We start from the raw sequence: 23,760 nt of genomic DNA, 5'->3' as shown, positions 1-23,760 counted from the left end.
TTACAATTTAGCAATTAACACTGGAGTGATAGATGTGCAGAAGAGGATATGCAAGTATAAATACTGGTCTAAATACTGGTGTGCAAAAGAGCAGAAAAAAACTAAAAAACAAATATGGGATGAGGTAGGTAGTTGGGCGGATGGGCAATTTACAGATGGGCTGTGTACAGTTGCAGCGAGCGGTAAGCTGCTCTGACAGCCGATGCTTGAAGTTAGTGAGGGAGGTATATGTCTCCAACTTCAGGGATTTTTGCAATTCATTCCAGTCATTGGCAGCAGAGAACTGGAAGGAAAGGCAGCCAAAGAAGGTGTTGGCTTTGGGGATGGCCAGTGAAATATACTTGCTGGAGCGCGTGCTACGGGTGGGTGTTGCTATGGTGACCAGTGAGCTGAGATAAGGCAGAGCTATACCAAGCAAAGACGTATAGATGACCTGGAGCCAGTGGGTTTGGCGACGAATATGTAGCGAGGACCAGCCAACGAGAGCACACAGGTCGCAATGGTGGGTAGTATATTGGGCTTTGGTGACAAAACGGATGGCACTGTGATAGACTGCATCCAAGTAGTGTTGGAGGCTATTGTATAAATGACATCGCCCAAAGTCAAGGTTCGGCAGGATAGTCAGTTTTTTTCAAATCAAATCAAATCAAATCAAATTTTATTTGTCACATACACATGGTTAGCAGATGTTAATGCGAGTGTAGCGAAATGCTTGTGCTTCTAGTTCCGACATTGCATTAATAACCAACAAGTAATCTAACTAACAATTCCAAAACTACTGTCTTGTACACAGTGTGAGGGGATAAAGAATATGTACATAAGGATATATGAATGAGTGATGGTACAGAGCAGCATAGGCAAGATACAGTAGATGGTATCGAGTACAGTATGTACAAATGAGATGAGTATGTAAACAAAGTGGCATAGTTTAAAGTGGCTAGTGATACATGTATTACATAAGGACACAGTCGATGATATAGAGTACAGTATATACGTATGCATATGAGATGAATAATGTAGGGTAAGTAACATTATATAAGGTAGCATTGTTTAAAGTGGCTAGTGATATATTTACATCATTTCCCATCAATTCCCATTATTAAAGTGGCTGGAGTTGAGTCAGTGTCAGTGTGTTGGCAGCAGCCACTCAATGTTAGTGGTGGCTGTTTAACAGTCTGATGGCCTTGAGATAGAAGCTGTTTTTCAGTCTCTCGGTCCCAGCTTTGATGCACCTGTACTGACCTCGCCTTCTGGATGATAGCGGGGTGAACAGGCAGTGGCTCGGGTGGTTGATGTCCTTGATGATCTTTATGGCCTTCCTGTGACATCGGGTGGTGTAGGTGTCCTGGAGGGCAGGTAGTTTGCCCCCGGTGATGCGTTGTGCAGACCTCACCACCCTCTGGAGAGCCTTACGGTTGAGGGCGGAGCAGTTGCCGTACCAGGCGGTGATACAGCCCGCCAGGATGCTCTCGATTGTGCATCTGTAGAAGTTTGTGAGTGCTTTTGGTGACAAGCCAAATTTCTTCAGCCTCCTGAGGTTGAAGAGGCGCTGCTGCGCCTTCTTCACAATGCTGTCTGTGTGAGTGGACCAATTCAGTTTGTCTGTGATGTGTATGCCGAGGAACTTAAAACTTGCTACCCTCTCCACTACTGTTCCATCGATGTGGATAGGGGGGTGTTCCCTCTGCTGTTTCCTGAAGTCCACAATCATCTCCTTAGTTTTGTTGACGTTGAGTGTGAGGTTATTTTCCTGACACCACACTCCAAGGGCCCTCACCTCCTCCCTGTAGGCCGTCTCGTCGTTGTTGGTAATCAAGCCTACCACTGTTGTGTCGTCCGCAAACTTGATGATTGAGTTGGAGGCGTGCGTGGCCACGCAGTCGTGGGTGAACAGGGAGTACAGGAGAGGGCTCAGAACGCACCCTTGTGGGGCCCCAGTGTTGAGGATCAGCGGGGAGGAGATGTTGTTGCCTACCCTCACCACCTGGGGGCGGCCCGTCAGGAAGTCCAGTACCCAGTTGCACAGGGCGGGGTCGAGACCCAGGGTCTCGAGCTTGATGACGAGCTTGGAGTGTACTACGAGGGTATGTTTGGCAGCATGAGTGAAGGAGGCTTTGTTGCGAAATAGGAATTTGATTCTAGATTTAACTTTGGATTTGAGATGCTTAATGTGAGTCTGAAAGGAGAGTTTACAGTCTAGCCAGACACCTAGGTATTTATAGTTGTCCACATATTCTAAGTCAGAACCGTCCAGAGTAGTGATGCTAGGCGGGCAGGCAGGTGTGGGCAGCGATCAGTTGAAGAGCATGCATTTAGTTTTACTAGCGTTTAAGAGCAGTTGGAGGCCACGGAAGGAGTGTTGTATGGCATGGAAGCTCGTTTGGAGGTTTATCAACACAGTATCCAAAGAAGGGCCAGATGTATACAGAATGGTGTCGTATGTGTAGAGGTGGATCAAAGAATCACCTGCTGCAAGAGCAACATCATTGATATATATAGAGAAAAGAGTCGTCCCGAGAATTGAACCCTGTGGCACCCTCATAGAGACTGCCAGAGGTCCAGAAAACAGGCCCTCCGATTTGACACACTGAACTCTATCTGAGAAGTAGTTAGTGAACCAGGCGAGGCAGTCATTACAGAAACCAAGGTTGTTGAGTCTGCTGATAAGAATACGGTGATTGACAGAGTCAAAAGTCTTGGCCAGGTCGAGCATGGCTGAGGTGCACTTGTGACCAGCTCGGAAACCGGATTGCATAGCAGAGATGGTACGGTGGGATTCGAGATGGTCGATGATCTGTTTGTTCACTTGGCTTTCGAAGACTTTAGAAAGGCAGGGCAGAATGGATATAGGTCTGTAACAGTTTGGGCCTAGAGTGTCTCCCCCTTTGAAGAGGGGGATGATCGCGGCAGCTTTCCAATCTTTAGGAATCTCAGACGATACGAAAGAGAGGTTGAACAGACTAGTAATTGGGGCTGCGACAATGGCAGCTCTTTCAGGATATCAGCTGTCTGGATTTGGGTGAAGGAAAAGCAGGGGGGGGGGGGGGGTGCTTGGGCCAGTAGCTGCGGGGGGTGCAGAGCTGTTTGCTGGGGTTGGGGTAGCCAGGTGGAAAGCGTGGCCAGCTGTAGAGAACTGGTTATAGAAATTCTCGATTATCGTGGATTTATCGGTGGTGACAGTGGTTCCAAGCAAGAGTGCAGTGGGCAGCTAGGAGGAGGTGCTCTATAGTGTTCCAAAACTTTTTGGAGTTAGTGCTGCAGGATGCAAATTTCTGTTTGAAAAAGCTGTTTGAAAAAGCTTTCCAAACTGACTGTGTATTTTGGTTCCTGACTTCCCTGAAAAGTTGCATGTCGCAGGGACTATTCAAAGCTAGTGCAGTGCGCATGGTTTTGTGCTGGTCAAGGGCAGTCAAGTCTGGAGTGAACCAAGGGCTATATCTGTTCATAGTTCAATTGTTTTTGAAAGGGGCATGCTTATTTAAGATGGTGAGGAAGGCACTTCTGAAGAACAACCAGGGAGGATGCCTGACGGGAGGAGGTCAATATCCTTCCAGGATACCCAGGCCAGGTCGATTAGAAAGGCCTGCTCGCAGAAGTGTTTTAGGGAGCGTTTGACAGTGGACTCAGACAATGAGGCAGTGATGGCTGAGATCCTTGTTGAAAACAGCAGAGGTGTACTTAGAGGGCAAGTTGGTCAGGATGATGTCTATGAGGGCGCCCATGTTTACAGATTTGGGGTTCTACCTGGTAGGTTCCTTGATAATTTGTGTGAGATTGAGAGCATAATGCCCACCTACCTCCATTCTAGATTATAGTTTTAAAGTGAACCCTTGTATAAACTCGCACAATCTGGATTCCCTGAACTCTCTTAAGAACCAATGGAAAGAGGATTTAGGGGACAACTTTCAGACGAAACTTGGCAGAGTATCCTTAAGAGAATACATTCTTCATCTATATGTCTAAGACATGATGTAATTCAATTTAAATTAGGTCATCGGCTGCATTGAAATGGAACCGAACTTGTAGACTTGTTTACGTGTTGCTGTGCGTTTTGTTGCCAACCTTACTTTGCTACTTGACAACTTTACGGTTTTTACTTTTTAATTGCCGTTTATATTTTTAGTTTTTCCCTCACTCAACTTTTTTTCATTCAACTTTTTCACTCCGGACGCTTTATCTGGACATGGTTCTACAGGACCTCCACCAGCCGAAGCTAAGTAGTAACATTAACATGATGCCTCCTAATTGCAGTCGCTGTACTCATAATATACTGGGGAACGATCGCCTTACGGCGAGGATAGCTGAGCTGCAAGCCCAGCTTCAGACGCAATCGTTAGGCAAGGGTAATTTCAGTGTAGGAAAGGATGAAACAGCGTCTGTGCCACCAGTAAGTACAGATAGTAACGTTAGTACAAATCCCCTCGCACAGTCCCCGCAGCCGGACAACTTTCTCATGGCTTCTGGAGGGAAATGCTGTAGGAATGCTCAACCGGTGTCGCTCTTTCAGCTGACAGAAACTTTCAACCGGTTTTCTCCATTAAGCAGCGAGTCTGAGGCAGAGCCTTCTCTGGTCTCTACTCCTCCTGTTACGGAGACGCCAAAGCTTCCCACCATTATCTCTGACAAATTAAAAACCCTAGTCATTGGCATCTCCATTACCCGCAGTATTAGACTTAAAACGAATCATCCAGCGATCATACACTGTTTACCAGGGGGCAGGGATACCGACGTTAAGGCTAATCTGAAGATGGTGCTGGCTAAAGATAAAACTGGCAAGTGTTATCCATGTAGGCACCAACAATGTTAGCATGAAACAGTCAGAGGTCACTTAGCGCAACATAGCTTCAGCATGTAAATCAGCTAGAAAGATGTGTCTGCATCGAGTAATTGTCTCTGGCCCCCTCCCCGTTAGGGGGAGTGATGAGCTCTACAGCAGAGTCTCACAACTCAATCGCTGGTTGAAAACTGTTTTCTGCCCTTCCCAAAAGATTTGTAGATAATTGGCCCTCTTTCTGGGACTCACCCACAAACAGGACCAAGCCTGGCCTGTTGAGGAGTGACGGACTCCACCCGAGCTGGAGGGGTGCTCTCATCTTATCTACGAACATAGACAGGGCTCTAACTCTCCTAGCTCCACAATGAAATAGGGTGCAGGCCAGGCAGCAGGCTGATAGCCAGCCTGCCAGCTTAGTGGAGTCTGCCACTAGCACAGTCAGAGTAGTCAGCTCAGCTATCCCCATTGCGACTGTGTCTGTGCCTCGACCTAGGTTGGGCAAAACTAAACATGGCAGTGTTCGCCTTAGCAATCTCACTAGAATAAAGACCTCCTCCATTCCTGCATTGTTGAAAGAGATCGTGATACCTCACATCTCAAAATAGGGCTCTTAATGTTACATCCCTCACTTCAAAGGCAGTTATAGTCAATGAACTAATCACTGATCATAATCTTGATGTGATTGGCCTGACTGAAACATGGCTTAAGCCTGATGAATTTACTGTGTTAAATGAGGCCTCACCTCCTGGTTAAACTAGTGACCATATCCCCCGTGCATCCCGCAAAGGTGGAGGTGTTGCTAACATTTACGATAGCAAATTTCAATTTACAAAAAAACCTGGACGTTTTCGTCTTTTGAGCTTCTAGTAATGAAATCTATGTAGCCTACTCAATCACTTTTTATAGCTACTGTTTACAGGCCTCCTGGGCTGTATACAGCATTCCTCACTGAGTTCCCTGAATTCCTATCGGACCTTGTAGTCATAGCAGATAATATTCTAATTTTTGCAGATTTTAATATTTACATGAAAAAGTCCACAGACCCACTCCAAAGGGCTTTCGGAGCCATCATCAACTCAGTGGGTTTTGTCCAACATGTCTCTGGACCTACTCACTGTCACAGTTATATTCCGGACCTAGTCTTGTCCCATGGATTAAATGTTGTGGATCTTCATGTTTTTCCTCATAATCCTGGACTATCGGACCACCATTGTATTACATTTGCAATCGCAACAAATAATCTGCTCAGACCCCAACTAAGGAGAATCAAAAGCCGTGGTATAAATTCTCAGAAATCCAAAAATTCCTTGATGCCCTTCCAGACTCCCTCTGCCTACCCAAGGACGACAGAGGACAAAAATCAGTTAACCACCTAACTGAGGATCTCGTTTTAACCTTGCGCAATACCCTAGATGCAGTTGCACGCCGAAAAACTAAAAACATTTGTCATAAGAAACTAGCTCCCTGGTTTTCAGAAAATACCCGAGCTCTGAAGCAAGTTTCCAGAAAATTGTAACGGAAATGGCGCCACACCAAACTGGAAGTCTTCCGACTAGCTTGGAAAGACAATACTCTCGTGCAGTATCGAAGAGTCCTCACTGCTGCACGATCATCCTATTTTTCCAATTTAATTGAGGAAAATAAGAACAATCCAACATTTATTTTTGATACTGTCGCAAAGCTATCTAAAAAGCAGCATTGCCAAAGAGAGGATGCCTTTCACTTCAGCAGTAATAAATTCATGAACTTCTTTTTAATTTAAAATATTTTTTTTACCCCCTTTTTTTCCACAATTTCATGGTATCCAATTATTAGTTGCTACTATCTTGTCTCATTGCTACAACTCCGTACGGGCTCGGGAGAGACAAAGGTCGAAAGTCATGCGTCCTCCGAAACACAACCCAACCAAGCCGCACTGCTTCTTAACACAGCGCGCAATCAACCCGGAAGCCAGCCGCAACAATGTGTCAGAGGAAACACTGTGCACCTGGCGACCTTGGTCACCTGGGAGGCCCTAAATTCATGAACTTCTTTGAGGAAAATATCATGATCATTAGAAAGCAAAACGGAATCCTCTTTAAATCTGCGTATTCCTCCATAGCTCAGTTGTCCTGAGTCTGCACAACTCTGCCAGGACCTAGGATCAAGGGAGACACTCAAGTGTTTTAGTACTATATCTCTTGACACAATGATGAAAATAATCATGACCTCTAAACCTTCAAGCTGCATACTGGACCCTATTCCAAACTAAACTACTGAAAGAGCTGCTTCCTGTGCTTGGCCCACCTATGTTGAACATAATAAACACCTCCCTATCCACCAGATGTGTACCAAACTCACTAAAAGTGGCAGTAATAAAGCCTCTCTTGAAAAAGCCAAACCATGACCCAGAAAATATAAACAACTATCGGCCTATCGGAATCTTCCATTCCTCTCTAAAGTTTTGAAAAAGCTGTTGCGCAGCAACTCACTGCCTTCCTGAAGACAAACAATGTATACGAAATGCTTCAGTCTGGTTTTAGACCCCATCATAGCACTGAGACTGCACTTTTGAAGGTCATAAATTACCTTTTAATGGCGTCAGACTGAGGCTCTGCATCTGTCCTCGTGCTCCTAGACCTTAGTGCTGCTTTTGATACCATCGATCACCACATTCCTTTGGAGAGATTGGAAACCCAAATTGGTCTACATAGACAAGTTCTGGCCTTGTTTCGATCTGTCGGAAAGATATCAGTTTGTCTCTGTGAATGGTTTGTCCTCTGACAAATCAACTGTAAATTTCAGTGTTCCTCAATGCTCCGTTTTAGGACCACTATTGTTTTCACTCTATATTTTACCTCTTGGGGATGTCATTCGAAAACATAATGTTAACTTTCACTGCTATGCGGATGACACACAGCTGTACATTTCAATGAAACATGGTGAAGCCCCAAAATTGCCCTCGCTAGAAGCCTGTGTTTCAGACATAAGGAAGTGGATGACTGCAAACTTTCTACTTCTAAACTCATACAAAACAGAGATGCTTGTTCTAGGTCCCAAGAAACAAAGAGATCTTCTGTTGAATCTGACAATTAATCTTGATGGTTGTACAGTCGTCTCAAATAAAACTGTGAAGGACCTCGGCGTTACTCTGGACCCTGATCTCTCTTTTGACGAACATATCAAGACTGTTTCAAGGACAGCTTTTTTCCATCTATGTAACATTGCAAAAATCAGAAACTTTCTGTCCAAAAAGGATGCAGAAAAATGAATCCATGCTTTTGTTACTTCTAGGTTAGATTACTGCAATGCTCTACTTTCCGGCTACCCGGATAAAGCACTAAATGAACTTCAGTTAGTGCTAAATAAGGCTGCTAGAATCCTGACTAGAAGCCAAAAAATGTGATCATATTACTCCAGTGCTAGCCTCCCCACACTGGCTTCCTGTTAAGGCAAGGTCTGATTTCAAGGTTTTACTGCTAACCTACAAAGCATTACATGGGCTTGCTCCTACCTATCTTTCCGATTTGGTACTGCCGTACATACCTACACGTACGCTACGGTCACAAGACGCAGGCCTCCTAATTGTCCCTAGAATTTCTAAGCAAACAGCTGGAGGCAGGGCTTTCTCCTATAGAGCTCCATTTTTATGGAATGGTCTGCCTATCCATGTGAGAGATGCAGACTCGGTCTCAACTTTTAAGTCTTTACTGAAGACTCATCTCTTCAGTGGGTCAGATGATTGAGTGTAGTCTGGCCAAGGAGTGTGAAAGTGAACGGAAAGTCTCTGGAGCAACGAACCACCCTTGCTGTCTCTGCCTGGCCGGTTCCCCTTTCTCCACTGGGATTCTTTGCCTCTAACCCTATTACAGGGGCTGAGTCACTGGCTTACTGGTGCTCTTCCATGCTGTCCCTAGGAGGGGTGCGTCACTTGAGTGGGTTGAGTCACTGACGTGATCTTCCTGTCTGGGTTGGGTTGTGCCGTGGCGGAGATCTTTGTGGGCTATACTCGGCCTTATCTCAGGATGGTAAGTTGGTGGTTGAAGATATCCCTCTAGTAGTGTGGGGGCTGTGCTTTGGCAAAGTGGGTGGGGTTATATCCTGCCTGTTTGGCCCTGTCGGATGGGGCCACAGTGTCTCCTGACCCCTCCTGTCTCAGCCTCCAGTATTTATGCTGCAGTCGTTTATGTGTCGGGGGGCTAGGGTCAGTCTGGAGTACTTCTCCTGTCTTATCCGGTGTCCTGTGTGAATTTAAGTATGCTCTCTCTAATTGTCTCTTTCTTTCTTTCTCTCTTTCTTTCTTTCTTTCTCTCTCTCGGAGGACCTGAGCCCTAGAACCATGCCTCAGGACAACCTGGTATGAAGTCTCCTTGCTGTCCCCAGTCCACCTGGCCGTGCTGCTACTCCAGTTTTAACTGTCCTGCCTGCGGCTATGGAACCCTGACCTGTTCACCGGATGTGCTACCTGTCCCAGACCTGCAGTTTTCAACTCTCTAGAGACAGCAGGAGCGGTAGATACTCTTAATGATCGGCTATAAAAAGCCAACTGACATTTACTCCTGAGGTGCTGACTTGTTGCACCCTCAACAACTTCTGTCATCATTATTATTTGACCATGCTGGTCATTTATAAACATTTGAACATCTTGGCCATGTTCTGTTATAATCTCCACCCGGCACAGCCAGAAGAGGACTGGCCACCCCTCATAGCCTGGTTCCTCTCTAGGTTTCTTCCTAGGTTTTGGCCTTTCTAGGGAGTTTTTCCTAGCCACCGTGCTTCTACACCTGCATTGCTTGCTGTTTGGGGTTTTAGGCTGGGTTTCTGTACAGCACTTTGAGATATCAGCTGATGTAAGAAGGGCTATATAAATACATTTGATTTGATTTGATTGGTCAATAGATCCCACTTGTGACTGATGTAAGCAGGCTCCTGCTACAGTACTTTAATAAACATGTTTTGGACATGCCCGACATTTGAGATGTTTTCTAACATACTGGAAAGGCATATAGAACCTTCTGCTTTTATTGCATTATTTGGAGTGGCACAATGGGAGGTCCCTTTAAACAGTTCTATAGAGTGGCACAATGGGAGGTCCCTTTAAACAGTTCTATAGAGTGGCACAATGGGAGGTCCCTTTAAACAGTTCTATAGAGTGGCACCACAGGAGGCCCCTTTAAACAGTTCTATAGAGTGGCACCACAGGAGGCCCCTTTAAACAGTTCTATAGAGTGGCACCACAGGAGGCCCCTCTAAACAGTTCTATGGGCAACATGCTGATATTTACCACTCTTCTAGCTAGACGTCTTCTACTATTTAAGTGGAAGGATCGGTTTCCTCCTAATTTTAACCACTGGATAAAGGAAGTTAAGCAACATCTCAAGATAGAGAAAACACGCTACTCCATTAGGGGATCTTCAATTACATTATATAATATCTGGCAACCTTTCCTGTACTTTGTAGAAGACATGGACTCTAATAGCTAATAGCTAATTTGACATCTCCATAAACCAACCGAAATTAGAAATGGTATCATTATTTTTAATATTTTTAAACTTTTTGTTTTATAATATCTTTGTATTTCTTTTACTATGTGATTATATTACTCATTGTATATCATGGCTGCTTTAAATCTGGTTTTGGGGTGGGACTCTGTTAGAGCATGGGGGGGTTTGGGTGGGTTTGATTTGGAGGGGATCTGTGTGTGTAGCTGACCTCTAAGTATTCTGTCTGTTATCTGTAGAATCATAAAAAATGGCATATATATATATATATATATATATATATATATATATATATATATATATATTTTTTTTTTATAGAATAGACATGACCACTGAAGTTAACATTCACCGGTGTGTGAACCGGCAGCCATCTTTGTGGTAATAATTAAAAGTTCAAATGTCAATTAAATTTAAATGTCAATGGTGTACCAGCTAAATTGCAGTGGCCTGAAGGGATAGGTCCATTCTATGAATTATATTTATATGATTGAAATGACACCCACCCTGTATTCAAGAGCATGTTGTCTCAACCGATGGCAGGCACAACACAAAAACCTCAGATGATGTAAAATAGGGTGAAAGCTAAATCTGAGTTTACACGTTTTAGAGTTTTTTTTAAGGTTAAAGGTAAGAAAATGACAAAATTCCCCCCCCCCCCCCCCCCCCCCCAAAGAATTGTTGTTGAAATGATCAAATAGTTTGACTAACCTGTTTGGAAGCTTTTAAATTATATTAAACTCAACCGTTTATCTTTTCCAGTGAAGAAGACATGGATGTCTCATGGAATGGTAGGGTATGCAAAATGGGTCAACTTTGAGCACCTTTATCTCATGAATGTTTTGTCATTTAGGTGCAAAATGTCACTTTCTGACCACTTCTTCCATGGGCAAACATGTATGGAATGTTTTAATCAAAATGGATGCTGTCAAAAAGTGATCGATTTCAAATGGATTTAGCGTATACTTATCTTTTGTTTCACCCATGGTCAACCATGGAAAGGAGAAGTGGAAAGGAAGCCATCTAAGTGTACAGAGACATAATGTAGCTACTGTCTGTCTGAGACAGTATGATGAGGAGGAACTGTCTGGTTTGGAGTGAAAACAAAACCTCTGTATTATGGCTGACAGGCTTCTTTCAAGTCTACACTAATCCCTCCAAGACCAACTGATTTGTTAGCCAAAAGTCTGTTTGAAAAATACAGAATGTCAATACTGAACTGTGAGGAAATACTTGAGGCTGGCATTTTCCATAGCCACAGTTCATACTTTTACACAATCACTTCAGCTGTGCTGACTTGACTCCAAAAGAAACTCCCTTACTCCTCTGAAAGGAAAGGAATGAGACTCTTTATGTGAAACTATTTGAAAAAGCATTACTATGAATATATAATATACATTGCTGAGTCACCAGCTAGGCTTAATGGCCTTCACTTCACTTCCATTACATTAAACATGAACGGTGCCATAGACATATATTGGGAAACGCTAGGTTTAGCATTTACCTTAGCTTCTTCATCTTTCTTTAGGACACTGTGATTCATTTTTTGAGTGCGTACCAATTTATGGTTTTATAATGTCCATAAATACTTTCAGTTGTGTTTTGGATAGTGACCTTTTAAAACGAAAATAGCAGGCAAATACAAGGTAATCTACTTTCAAAATAAGTGTTTTTTGACAGTTGGTTTTTCATAGGTCAAACATCTGAAAAGTCTAAAAAGGGTGCGATGTCATGGCATTTAAAGCATAGTCAATTTGAGAAATGTCACATAATATAAAACTTTACATTTTTGCATACCCATTCAACCTACTATTTAGAATGCAACAATGGGCATTCGTACAGTTTAGCTTTGAGGAAATTATATTGTCAATCAGTGCCAAATCACAAAGCATTTCCCTTTCCAACTGCCAAGCACCTGTCAAGCTGTCCTCACCTCTGCTCAATTAAGTCATATTTTCAATCTCACTCCAACTGTGAAGCGGGAACAAGCCTGCTAACTAAGCAAAGGCTTTTGAAAATCACTAATGAGGCTTGGTTGGCTTGGTTATCCCAGAACGCTTCAACACGTTCTACCTGAAGGCTGGCCTAGAAAAGCTGCTGTGCTGACCTTGTGTCAAACTGTCAACAGTTGAGCTAATTACTTTAAGGAAGAGTAGCAAAAGTTCAGTTGACTAAGATGTGAGACCTGGCAATAGCATCTGCATACTTACAGTGGCTAACTACTGTAAATCAAACTGTAAGCGAACGAAGCCAAATGACCTTGACAGCCATTGAAATGTAGCATGTTCTGGTCCTGGAGGACTTAAAAGCACGATGCTTTGTGCAATAATGTACATATATTATACCTCTTAAGGTACCTAACCATGTATCAATTCACCAATTGTTAGGTCTACATGTAAATATGGCTGTATGTCAATAACTGTACAGATATTCCCCACTGAAAACTAAGTTAGTCATTCTCCATTTACTGGATGATAACATTTGATCTTTTGGATGCCAACGACATGTCTATAATTCAGATATGTGTCCTCAACATTACCGGAGGGCCATTTGAATCATCCGTTTACATTACATCTTTAAAGGTCCATCCTGTAAAGTCAGCAGCACACAATGTTCAGTCAAACATGAATGTCAGAAACACTCGACCTCCAGCCTACCGTAAAGTTGTGAGCACCAGTGACTGCACTGCCATCGTCCAGATAATGTGTCTCAGTGTAATGGCTCGCAAACAGGCCCCTAAAAGAGGAAGGAACAGAAAAGGAAATAGAGACATCACAAGCAGGTATATTTTCAGCTCCACATAAAAAACACAATCCCTTTCAGAGGACTAGAGAGAAGTAGGACACACTCTGGTTAATGGCCTTATACAGTATTCTGAGTGAGGTGTGAGCTGTTAGGGATTAGGTGTAGGTAAAATATACAGCATTGGGAAGCTAGAGGAGCGGGGGCAGGGTTCGGGTGTGACCTTGAATTACATACTGTACACTCATACGCTGAAGAATCGCTGATGAGTTAATTCTATTATTTTAGTGTGTGTGTGTGTGTGTGTGTGTGTGTATGTTTCACACTGCAGGCGATGAGCAGATGGACATGGTGAGTCCCACCCCAAGCGTTGGCTGAGGAGCTGCAGGAACACCCATCTCTACAGCTGCATAATCAAAGTGACATCAGAGCGGATGGTCACTGGAACATGTTTGGGAGTGTGTAGGTGGGTGTGTGGGTGTCTGTGTGTAGAGAAAGAAAGAGAGAGCAAGAGTTAATCTATGAGTGCAGTAGGTGTAGTTGGGTCTGTAGGTAGCTGAGTGCTGTCCTCCAAAACGGTGCCTCAAATACTATACAGAGTATTTATTTCTAAGAAGTATGTTTTGTGGTGCTATACTTAAGTCTGTTAGAAAGGATTTGTGGCTTGGCAAGCAGATCAGGAACATCTGTCCATTCGGCTCAGGAACCAAGGATGTTAATGAGCGAGAGCCCCTAGGTGCTTCATTGAGTGTTTGCATATTTTACGTGTTTCCTTGCTAGTATGTGAGATGAAGGAAACAGAGTCTGAGTTCAGGGATATTCAGAGGAACAAGATGTACTGGAATATAGAAACTACAGTAAGGAAAAGAGGTGTGAGCTGAGTGTACATATCACAGACACTGACAAGATCAAATCAAATAAATGTATTTGTCACATGCTTCATAAACTTCATTGGGCTCCTGAGTGGCGCAGCGGTCTAAGGCACTGCATCCCAGTGCAGGAGACATCACTGCAGTCCCTGGTTTGAATCTAGGCTGCATCACATCTGGCTGTGATTGGAAGTCCCATAGGGCGGCACACAATTGGCCCAGCATCGTCTGGGTTTGGCCGGGATAGGCCGTCATTGTAAATACGAATTTGTTTTCAACTGACTTGCGGATCCTTTTCCAACAATGTAGAGTTAAAGATAGAACATTGAAAAATAAATAAATATTGACATGAGGAATAAATACATTGTAAATAACAATAATGAGTAAAAATAACATGGCTATATGCAGGCAGTACCAGTACTGAGTTGATGTGACGTGCAGGGGTACAAGGTAATTGAGGTAGAAGGCCAGCATCCCAGAGTCGCCTCTTCACTGTTGACGTTGAGACTGGTGTTTGGCGGGTACTACTTAATGAAGCTGCCAGGTGAGGACTTGTGAGGCATCTTTTTGTCAGACTAGACACTCTAATGTACTTGTCCTTTTGCTCAGTTGTGCACCGGAGCCTCCCACTCCTCTTTTTATTCTGGTTAGGGCCAGTTTGCACTGTTCTGTGAAGGGAGTAGTGCACAGAGTTGTACGAGATCTTCAGTTTCTTGGCAATTTCTCGCATGGAATAGCCTTCATTTCTCAGAACAAGAATAGACTGATGAGTTTCAGGAGAAAGTTATTTGTTCCTGGCCATTTTGAGCCTGTAATCAAACCCACAAATGCTGATGCTCCAGATACTCAACCAGTCTAAAGAAGGACAGTTTTATTGCTTCTTTAATCAGTACAACAGTTTTCAGCTGTGCTAACATAATTGCAAAAGGGTTTTCTAATGCTCAATTAGCCTTTTAAAATTATAAACTTGGATTAGCTAACACAACATGCCATTGGAACACAGGAGTGATGGTTGCTGATAATGGGCCTCTGTACACCTATGAAAATATTCCATTAAAAAATCAGCCGTTTCCTGCTACAATAGTCATTTGCAACATTAACAATGTCTACACTATATATTCTGATCAGTTTGATGTTATTTTAATGGACAACAAAATATGATTTTCTTTCAAAAACAAGGACATTTCTAAGTGACCCCAAACCTTTGAATGGTAGTGTAGGTATGGGCAAAGTGACTAGGCAACAGGAGAGATAAGACAGTAGCAGCAGCGTATGTGTGAAAGTGTGAGTGAGTGTGTGTTGCGTCAGTATGCATGAGTGTGCAGATTATGTGTGTGGGCATATGTAGTGTATGTGTGTGTCAGTGTGAGTGGTGTGATAGTGTGTGGGTAGAGTCTGTGCAAGAGAATTAGTGCAAATGCAGGTAGTCCGGGTAGCCATATGATTAACTATTTAGCAGTCGTATGTTTGGGGTAGAAGCTGTTCAGGGTCCTGTTGATTCCAGACTTGGTGCACTGGCACCGCTTGCCATGCAGTAGCAGAAAGAACAGTCTTGGGTGGATTGGGTGGCAGGAGTGTGTGGATGTGACGATTGTCCTGTATGTCTTCCGTAACATAATCTAAAGACATGCCTATACGAATAACCAGACACTGATGATGATTTACAGTTGATGAGAAGCATATTTATTTATTGATACTAATGTGGTTTGAGATGTCCACTTGGATGTTGCTGGTCACCTGTAAAAGAAGAGAAACATATATAAGGAGCTTGAGTATGGAGTGTTGGTTTGGCGCCAAAACCTATTGTTGTGCGTCTCCCGGTCAAATACTACTCTTTCTTATGTATGTAACGATCAGAAGTTACCTTTATAATGTCATCATGTTTAGCAATTCAAAAGTTAAGGTAAATCTTCAGAAATGTAAATTATGACCTTGTTTTCCTCTGTGATTGAAAACGGTTCTATCCATATCCCGAGGCTGCATTTATTGTAGCTGGGGATTTTAACAAGGATAATCTGAAAACAAGGCTCCCTAAATTTTATCAGCATATCGAATGCGCGACCCGGGCTGGAAAAACCCTGGAACATTGTTGTTCTAACTTCAGCGATGCATACAAAGCGCTCCCCCCGCCCTCCTTTCAGAAAATCTGACCACGACTCCATTTTGTTGCTCCCAGCTTTTAGACAGAAACTAAAACAGGAAACGCCCGTGCTTAGGTCTGTTCAACGCTGGTCCGACCAATCGGATTCCACGCTTCAAGATTGCTTCGATCACGTGGACTGGGATATGTTCCACATAGCGTCGGACAATAACATTGATGAATATGCTGATTCGGTGAGCAAGTTTATTAGCAAGTGCATCGGTGATGTTGTACCCACAGCGACTATTAAAACCTTCCCCAACCAGAAACTGTGGATTGATGGTAGCAATCGCGCAAAACTGAAAGCGCAAACCACTGCTTTTAATCAGGGCAAGGCGACCGGAAACGTGACCGAATACAAACAGTGCAGCTATTCCCTCCGCAAGGCAATCAAACAAGCTAAGCATCAGTATAGAGACAAAGTAGAGTCGCAATTCAACGGCTCAGACACGAGAGCTATGTGGCAGGACTACAAAACGAAAACCAGCCCCGTCACGATATCTTGCTCCCAGACAAACTAAACAACTTCTTTGCTCGCTTTGAGGACAATACAGTGCCACCGACACGGCCCACTACCAAAACCTGTGGGCTCTCCCTCACTGCAGCCAACGTGAGTAAAACATTTAAACGGGTTAACCCTCGCAAGGCTGCCGGCCCAGACGGCATCCCTAGCCGCGTCCTCAGAGCATGCGCAGAACAGCTGGCTGATGTGTTTACGGACATATTCAATCAATCCTTATCCCAGTCTGCTGTTCCCACATGCTTCAAGACGGCAACCATTGTTCCTGTTCCCAAGAAAGCTAAGGTAACTGAGCTAAATGACTATCGCCCCGTAGCACTCACTTCCTTCATCATGAAGTGCTTTGAGAGACTAATCAAGGACCACATCACCTCCACCCTACCTGACACCCTAGACCCACTCCAATTAGCTTACCGCCCCAATAGTCCACAGACGACACCATCGCAATCACACTGCACACTGCCCTAACCAATCTGGACAAGAGGAATACCTATGTAAAAATTATGTTCATCGATTACAGCTCAGCATTTAACACCATAGTACTCTCCAAACTCGTCATTAAGCTCGAGACCCTGGGTCTCGATCCCGCCCTGTGCAACTGGGTCCTGGACGTCCTGACGGGCCTCCCCCAGGTGGTGAGTGTAGGAAACAACATCTCCACCCCACTGATCCTCAACACTGGGGCTCCACAAGGGTGTGTTCTCAGCCCTCTTCTGTACTCCCTGTTCACCCATGACTGCATGGCCATGCACGCCTCCAACTCAATCATCAAGTTTGCAGACGACACTACAGTGGTAGGCTTGATTACCAACAACGACGAGACGGCCTACAGGGAGGATGTGAGGGCCCACGGAGTGTGATGTCAGGAAAATAACCTCACACAATGTCAACAAAACAAAGTAGATGATCGTGGATTTCAGGAAACAGCAGAGGGAGCAGCCCCCTATCCACATCAATGGGACAGTAGTGGAGAAGGTGGAAAGTTTTAAGTTCCTCGGCGTACACATCACGGACAAGCTGAAATGGTCCACCCACACAGACGACGTGGTGAAGAAGGCGCAGCAGTGCCTCTTTAACCTTAGGAGGCTGAAGAAATGTGGCTTGTCACCAAAAACACTCACAAACTTTTACAGATGCACAATCGAGAGCATCCTATCAGGCTGTATCACCGCCTGGTATGGTAACTGCTCCGCCCACAACCGTAAGGCTCTCCAGAGGGTAGTGAGGTCTGCACAATGCATCACCGGAGGCAATCTCCCTGCCCTCCAGGACACCTACACCACCCGAAGTCACAGGATGGCCAAAAAGATCATCAAGGACAACAACCACCCGAGCCACTGCCTGTTCACCCCGCTATCATCCAGAAGGCGAGGTCAGTAAAGGTGCATCAAATCGTGGACCGAGAGACTGAAAAACAGCTTCTATCTCAAGGACATCAGACTGTTAAACAGCCATCACTAACATTGAGTGGCTGCTGTCAACATACTGACTCATCTCTAGCCACTTCAATAATAAAAATTGGATGTAATAAATGTATCACTAGCCACTTTAAACAATGCCGCTTTATATAATGTTTACATACCCTACATTACTCATCTCAAATGTATATACTGTACTCTATACCATCTACTGCATCTTGCCTATGCCTTTCGGCCATCGCTCATCCATATATTTTTACGCACATATTCTTATTCATTCCTTTACACTTGTGTGTATAAGGTAGTTGTTGTGAAATTGTTAGATTACTTGTTACATATTACTGCATGGTCGGAACTAGAAGCACAAGCATTTCACTACCCTCGCATTAACATCTGCTAACCATGTGTATGTGACAAATAACATTTGATTTGGTCCAAGATTTGAGAGGCAAAAGGGGTGCGTTCCTGCGCATGGTTTTCATTGTTGGGTAATGCGGCAGTAGCTTATCCCTGAGGGATGTATATTTTCACATCCCTAAGTGTATTTATGGTAAGGCATGTTAGCACCTTTATTGATGTGTGCTTAAGGTTATTCATTTACATTTATAATCAGGATGTGGATATTGAAATTCATGCTTTTGAATGTTAATTGAACCTGATGTGATAGGGCTGTTTCTCATTGGTCAAATGCATGGGTATTTAAAGGGATACTTCGGGATTTTGGCAATGAGGCCCTTTATCTACTTCACCAGAGTCAGATGAACTTGTGGATACCGTTTTTATGTCTACCAGATACCCATAGACTTCCAGACATTGCGCTAATGCTAGTTAGCATTGGCTTGCGAAATGACCTCTAACTTCCTTAATACTAGACAGAGAGACATGAAAATTGTATCTACTAGTTGACACCGATTTAGATTGTACAATGATACCCTACACTATTCAGGCATTTTTGTTTTGCATAAACTAAATGTGAGCGAACAGTGTCGTATTTTATCAACCAGGAAATTAGAGAGAGATTTTAACTAGGTAACACAGTCACAAAGTCAGAACCGCTTTCCCGCCTTCCCATTTCCCAGAAATCAATCGAATATCATAGATAATCACAACACTGGCAGGTAAGTAATACTGTGAAACACTATAATTTCACTATCATCCCATATACCATGCATTCGGGAAAGTATTCAGACCCCTTAACTTTTTCCACGTTTTGTTATGTTACAGCATTATTCTAAAATGTATTAATTAGATGGAAGAAGAAAAAAATAAAAGTAATAATATATATATATATACTGCTCAAAACAATAAAGGGAACACTAAAATAACAAATCCTAGATCTGAATGAATGAAATATTCTTATTAAATACTTTTTTCTTTACATAGTTGAATGTGCTGACAACAAAATCACACAAAAATTATCAATGGAAATCAAATTTATCAACCCATGGAGGTCTGGATTTGGAGTCACACTCAAAATTAAAGTGGAATACCACACTACAGGCTGATCCAACTTTGATGTAATGTCCTTAAAACAAGTCAAAATGAGGCTCAGTAGTGTGTGTGGCCTCCACGTGCCTGTATAACCTCCCTACAACGCCTGGGCATGCTCCTGATGAGGTGGCGGATGGTCTCCTGAGGGATCTCCTCCCAGACCTGGACTAAAGCATCCGCCAATTCCTGGACAGTCTGTGGTGCAATGGAGCGAGACATGATGTCCCAGATGTGCTCAATTGGAATCAGGTCTGGGGAACGGGCGGGCCAGTCCATAGCATCAATGCCTTCCTCTTGCAGGAACTGCTGACACACTCCAGCCACATGAGGTCTAGCATTGTCTTTCATTAGGAGGAACCCAGGGCCAACCGCACCAGCATATGGTCTCACAAGGGATCTGAGGATCTCATCTCGGTACCTAATGGCAGTCAGGCTACCTCTGGCGAGCACATGGAGGGCTGTGCGGCCCCCCAAAGAAATGCCACCCCACACCATGACTGACCCACCGCCAAACCAGTCATGCTGGAGGATGTTGCAGGCAGCAGAACGTTCTCCACGGCGTCTCCAGACTGTCACGTCTGTCACGTGCTCAGTGTGAACCTGCTTTCATCTGTGAAGAGCACAGGGCGCCAGTGGCGAATTTGCCAATCTTGGTGTTCTCTGGCAAATTAAAAACGTCCTGCACGGTGTTGGGCTGTAAGCACAACCCCCACCTGTGGACGTCGGGCCCTCATACCACCCTCATGGAGTCTGTTTCTGACCGTTTGAGCAGACACATGCACATTTGGGGCCTGCTGGAGGTCATTTTGCAGGGCTATGGCAGTGCTCCTCCTGCTCCTCCTTGCACAAAGGCGGAGGTAGCGGTCCTGCTGCTGGGTTGTTGCCCTCCTACGGCCTCCTCCACATCTCCTGATGTACTGGCCTGTCTCCTGGTAGCGCCTCCATGCTCTGGACACTATGCTGACAGACACAGCAAACCTTCTTGCCACAGCTCGCATTGATGTCCCTTCCTGGATGAGCTGCACTACCTGAGCCACTTGTGTGGGTTGTAGACTCCGTCTCATGCTACCACTAGAGTGAAAGCACCGCCAGCATTCAAAAGTGACCAAAACATCAGCCAGGAAGCATAGGAACTGAGAAGTGGTCTGTGGTCCCAACCTGCAGAACCACTCCTTTATTGGGGGTGTCTTATATATATATATATACACACACACTTTATTAATCTACAAGGGATTCCCCTTAATGACAAAGGATAAACTGTATATTTTTTATTTTCTAGATTTAAAAAACTGAAATATCACATTTGTTGAAGCACCTTTGGCAGCGATTGCAGCCTTGCTTCTTTTTGGGTATGACGCTACAAGCTTGGCACACCTGTATTTGGGGAGTTTCTCGCATTCTTCTCTACAGATCCTCTCAAGCTCTGTCAGGTTGGATAGGGAGTGTTGCTGCACAGCTATTTTCAGGTCTCTCCAGAGATGTTCGATCGGGTTCAAGTTCGGGCTCTGGCTGGGACACTCAAGGACATTTGGAGACTTGTCCCAAAGCCAATCCTGTGTTGTCTTGGCTGTGTGCTTAGAGTCGTTGTGCTGTTGGAAGGTGAACCTTTGCCCCAGCCTTAGATCCTGAGCACTATGGAGCAGGATCTCTCTGTACTTTGCTCCGTTCATCTTTCCTTCAATCCTGACTAGTTTCCCAGTCCCTGCCCCTGAAAAACATCCCCACAACATGATGCTGCCACCACCATGCTTCACCGTAGGGATGGTGCCAGGATTCCTCCAGACGTGACGCTTCGAATTCAGGCTAAAGAGTTCAATCTTTGTTTCATCAGACCAGACAATATTGTTTCTCATGGTCTGAGTCTTTAGGTGCCTTTTAGCAAACTCCAAGTGGGCTGTCATGTGTATTTTACTGAGGAGTGGCTTCCGTCTGGCCACTCTACCATAAAGGCCTGATTGGTGGAGTGCTGCAAAGAAGGTTGTCCTTCTGGAAGGTTCTCCCATCTCCACAGAGGAGCTCTGTCAGAGTGACCATCGAGTTCTTGGTCACCTCCCTGACCAAGGCCTTTCTCCCCCGATTGCTCAGTTTTGCCGGGTGGTCAGCTATAGGAAGAGTCTTGGTGGTTCCAAACTTCCATTTAAGAATGATGGGAGGCCACTGTGTTATTGGGGACCTTCAATGCTGCAAACATTTTTTGGTACCCTTCCCGAGATCTGTGCCTCGACACAATCTTGTCTCGGAGCTCTACGGACAATTCCTTTGACCTCATGGCTTGGTTTTTGCTCTGACATGCACTTTCAACTGTGGGACCTTATATAAACAGGTGTGCGCCTTTCCAAATCATGTCCAATCAATTGTTAGAAACATCTCAAGTATGATCAATGGAAACAGGATGCACCTGAGCTCAAATTTAAGTCTCATAGCAAGGGGTCTGAATGCTTTCTGAATGCATTGTAACAGTGTCTGTCTTGACTGGAGTAGTCCAGAAAAGCTAGCTAGCTAAGCTAATTGTGGCCACATCATGCTGCACTTTCTCCCAAACCCCATTCAGATATACAGTGGGGAGAAGTATCTCAGTATCTCTCTCTTTCTCTCTCTCTCTCTCTCTCTGTTTCTGTTTCTGTCAATTCAATTCAATTGACTTTATTGACATGGCAAGTTCATTATTACTTACATTGTCAAAGTATGCATATCGAAAAATAAAAATAAAATAAAAATATTTATTTTTACAGAGGGAAGAACAAGTATTTGATACACTGTCTATTTTGCAGGTTCTCCTACTTACAAAGCATGTAATTTTTATCATAGGTACACTTCAACTGTGAGAGACGGAATCTAAAACAAAAATCACATTGTATGATTAAGTAATTAATTTGCATTTTATTGCATGACATAAGTATTTGATACATCAGAAAAGGAGAACTTCATACTTGGTACAGAAACCTTTGTTTGCAATTACAGAGATCATACGTTTCCTGTAGTTCTTGACCAGGTTTGCACACACTGCAGCAGGGATTTTGGCCCACTCCTCCATACAGACCTTCTCCAGATCCTTCAGGTTTCGGGGCTGTCGCTGGGCAATACGGACTTTCAGCTCCCTCCAAAGATTTTCTATTGTGTTCAGGTCTGGAGACTGGCTAGGCCACTCCAGGACCTTGAGATGCTTCTTACGGAGCCACTCCTTAGTTGCCCTGGCTGTGTGTTTCGGGTCGTTGTCATGCTGGAAGACCCAGCCACGACCCATCTTCAATGCTCTTACTGAGGGAAGGAGGTTGTTGGCCAAGATCTCATGATACATGGCCCCATCAATCCTCCTCTCAATACAGTGCAGTCGTCCTGTCTCCTTTGCAGAAAAGCATCCCCAAAGAATGATGTTTCCACCTCCAAGCTTCACGGTTGGGATGGTGTTATTGGGGTTGTACTCATCCTTCTCCTTCCTCCAAACACGGCGAGTGGAGTTTAGACCAAAAAGCTCTATTTTTGTCTCATCAGACCACATGACCTTCTCCCATTCCTCCTCTGGATCATCCAGATGGTCATTGGCAAACTTCAGACGGGCCTGGACATGCGCTGGTTTGAGCAGGGGGACCTTGCGTGCCCTGCAGGATTTTAATCCATGACGGCGTAGTGTGTTACTAATGGTTTTCTTTGAGACTGTAGTCCCAGCTCTCTTCAGGTCATTGACCAGGTCCTGCCGTGTAGTTCTGGGCTGATCCCTCACCTTCCTCATGATCATTGATGCCCCACGAGGTGAGATCTTGCATGGAGCCCCAGACCGAGGGTGATTGACCGTCATCTTGAACTTCTTCCATTTTCTAATAATTGTGCCAACAGTTGTTGCCTTCTCACCAAGCTGCTTGCCTATTGTCCTGTAGCCCATCCCAGCCTTGTGCAGGTCTACAATTTTATCCCTGATGTCCTTACACAGCTCTCTGGTCTTGGCCATTGTGGAGAGGTTGGAGTCTGTTTGATTGAGTGTGTGGACAGGTGACTTTTATACAGGTAACGAGTTCAAACAGGTGCAGTTAATACAGGTAATGAGTGGAGAACAGGAGGGCTTCTTAAAGAAAAACTAACAGGTCTGTGAGAGCCGGACTTCTTACTGGTTGGTAGGTGATCAAATACTTATGTCATGCAATAAAATGCAAATGAATTACTTAAAAATCATACAATGTGATTTTCGTTTTAGATTCCGTCTCTCACAGTTGAAGTGTACCTATGAAAAAAATTACAGACCTCTACATGCTTTGTAAGTAGGAAAACCTGCAAAATCGGCAGTGTATCAAATACTTGTTCTCCCCACTGTAACAACAGCCTACCTGTTGGTTA

General features: G+C 44.2%; 1 protein-coding gene across 2 annotated transcripts in view; it reads right to left on the bottom strand.

The window, feature by feature from the left end:
• LOC110529328 (disintegrin and metalloproteinase domain-containing protein 12) overlaps positions 1-23,760 on the bottom strand; it is a 145,548-nt gene that overhangs the window by 49,437 nt on the left and 72,351 nt on the right. For both annotated transcript variants that reach the window (XM_021611461.3, XM_021611468.3), the window contains exon 4: positions 12,909-12,987. In XM_021611461.3, coding sequence (XP_021467136.2) covers positions 12,909-12,987 — 79 coding nt within the window. The remainder of the gene's footprint in view (positions 1-12,908; positions 12,988-23,760) is intronic.

The sequence above is a fragment of the Oncorhynchus mykiss genome, chromosome 1 (assembly GCF_057628025.1).
Source record: "Oncorhynchus mykiss isolate SJ-2025 chromosome 1, ASM5762802v1, whole genome shotgun sequence".
Lineage (NCBI taxonomy): Eukaryota > Metazoa > Chordata > Actinopteri > Salmoniformes > Salmonidae > Oncorhynchus > Oncorhynchus mykiss.
The sequence above is the reverse complement of the archived record's forward strand: the minus strand, read 5'-3'. Positions and strand labels throughout refer to the sequence as shown.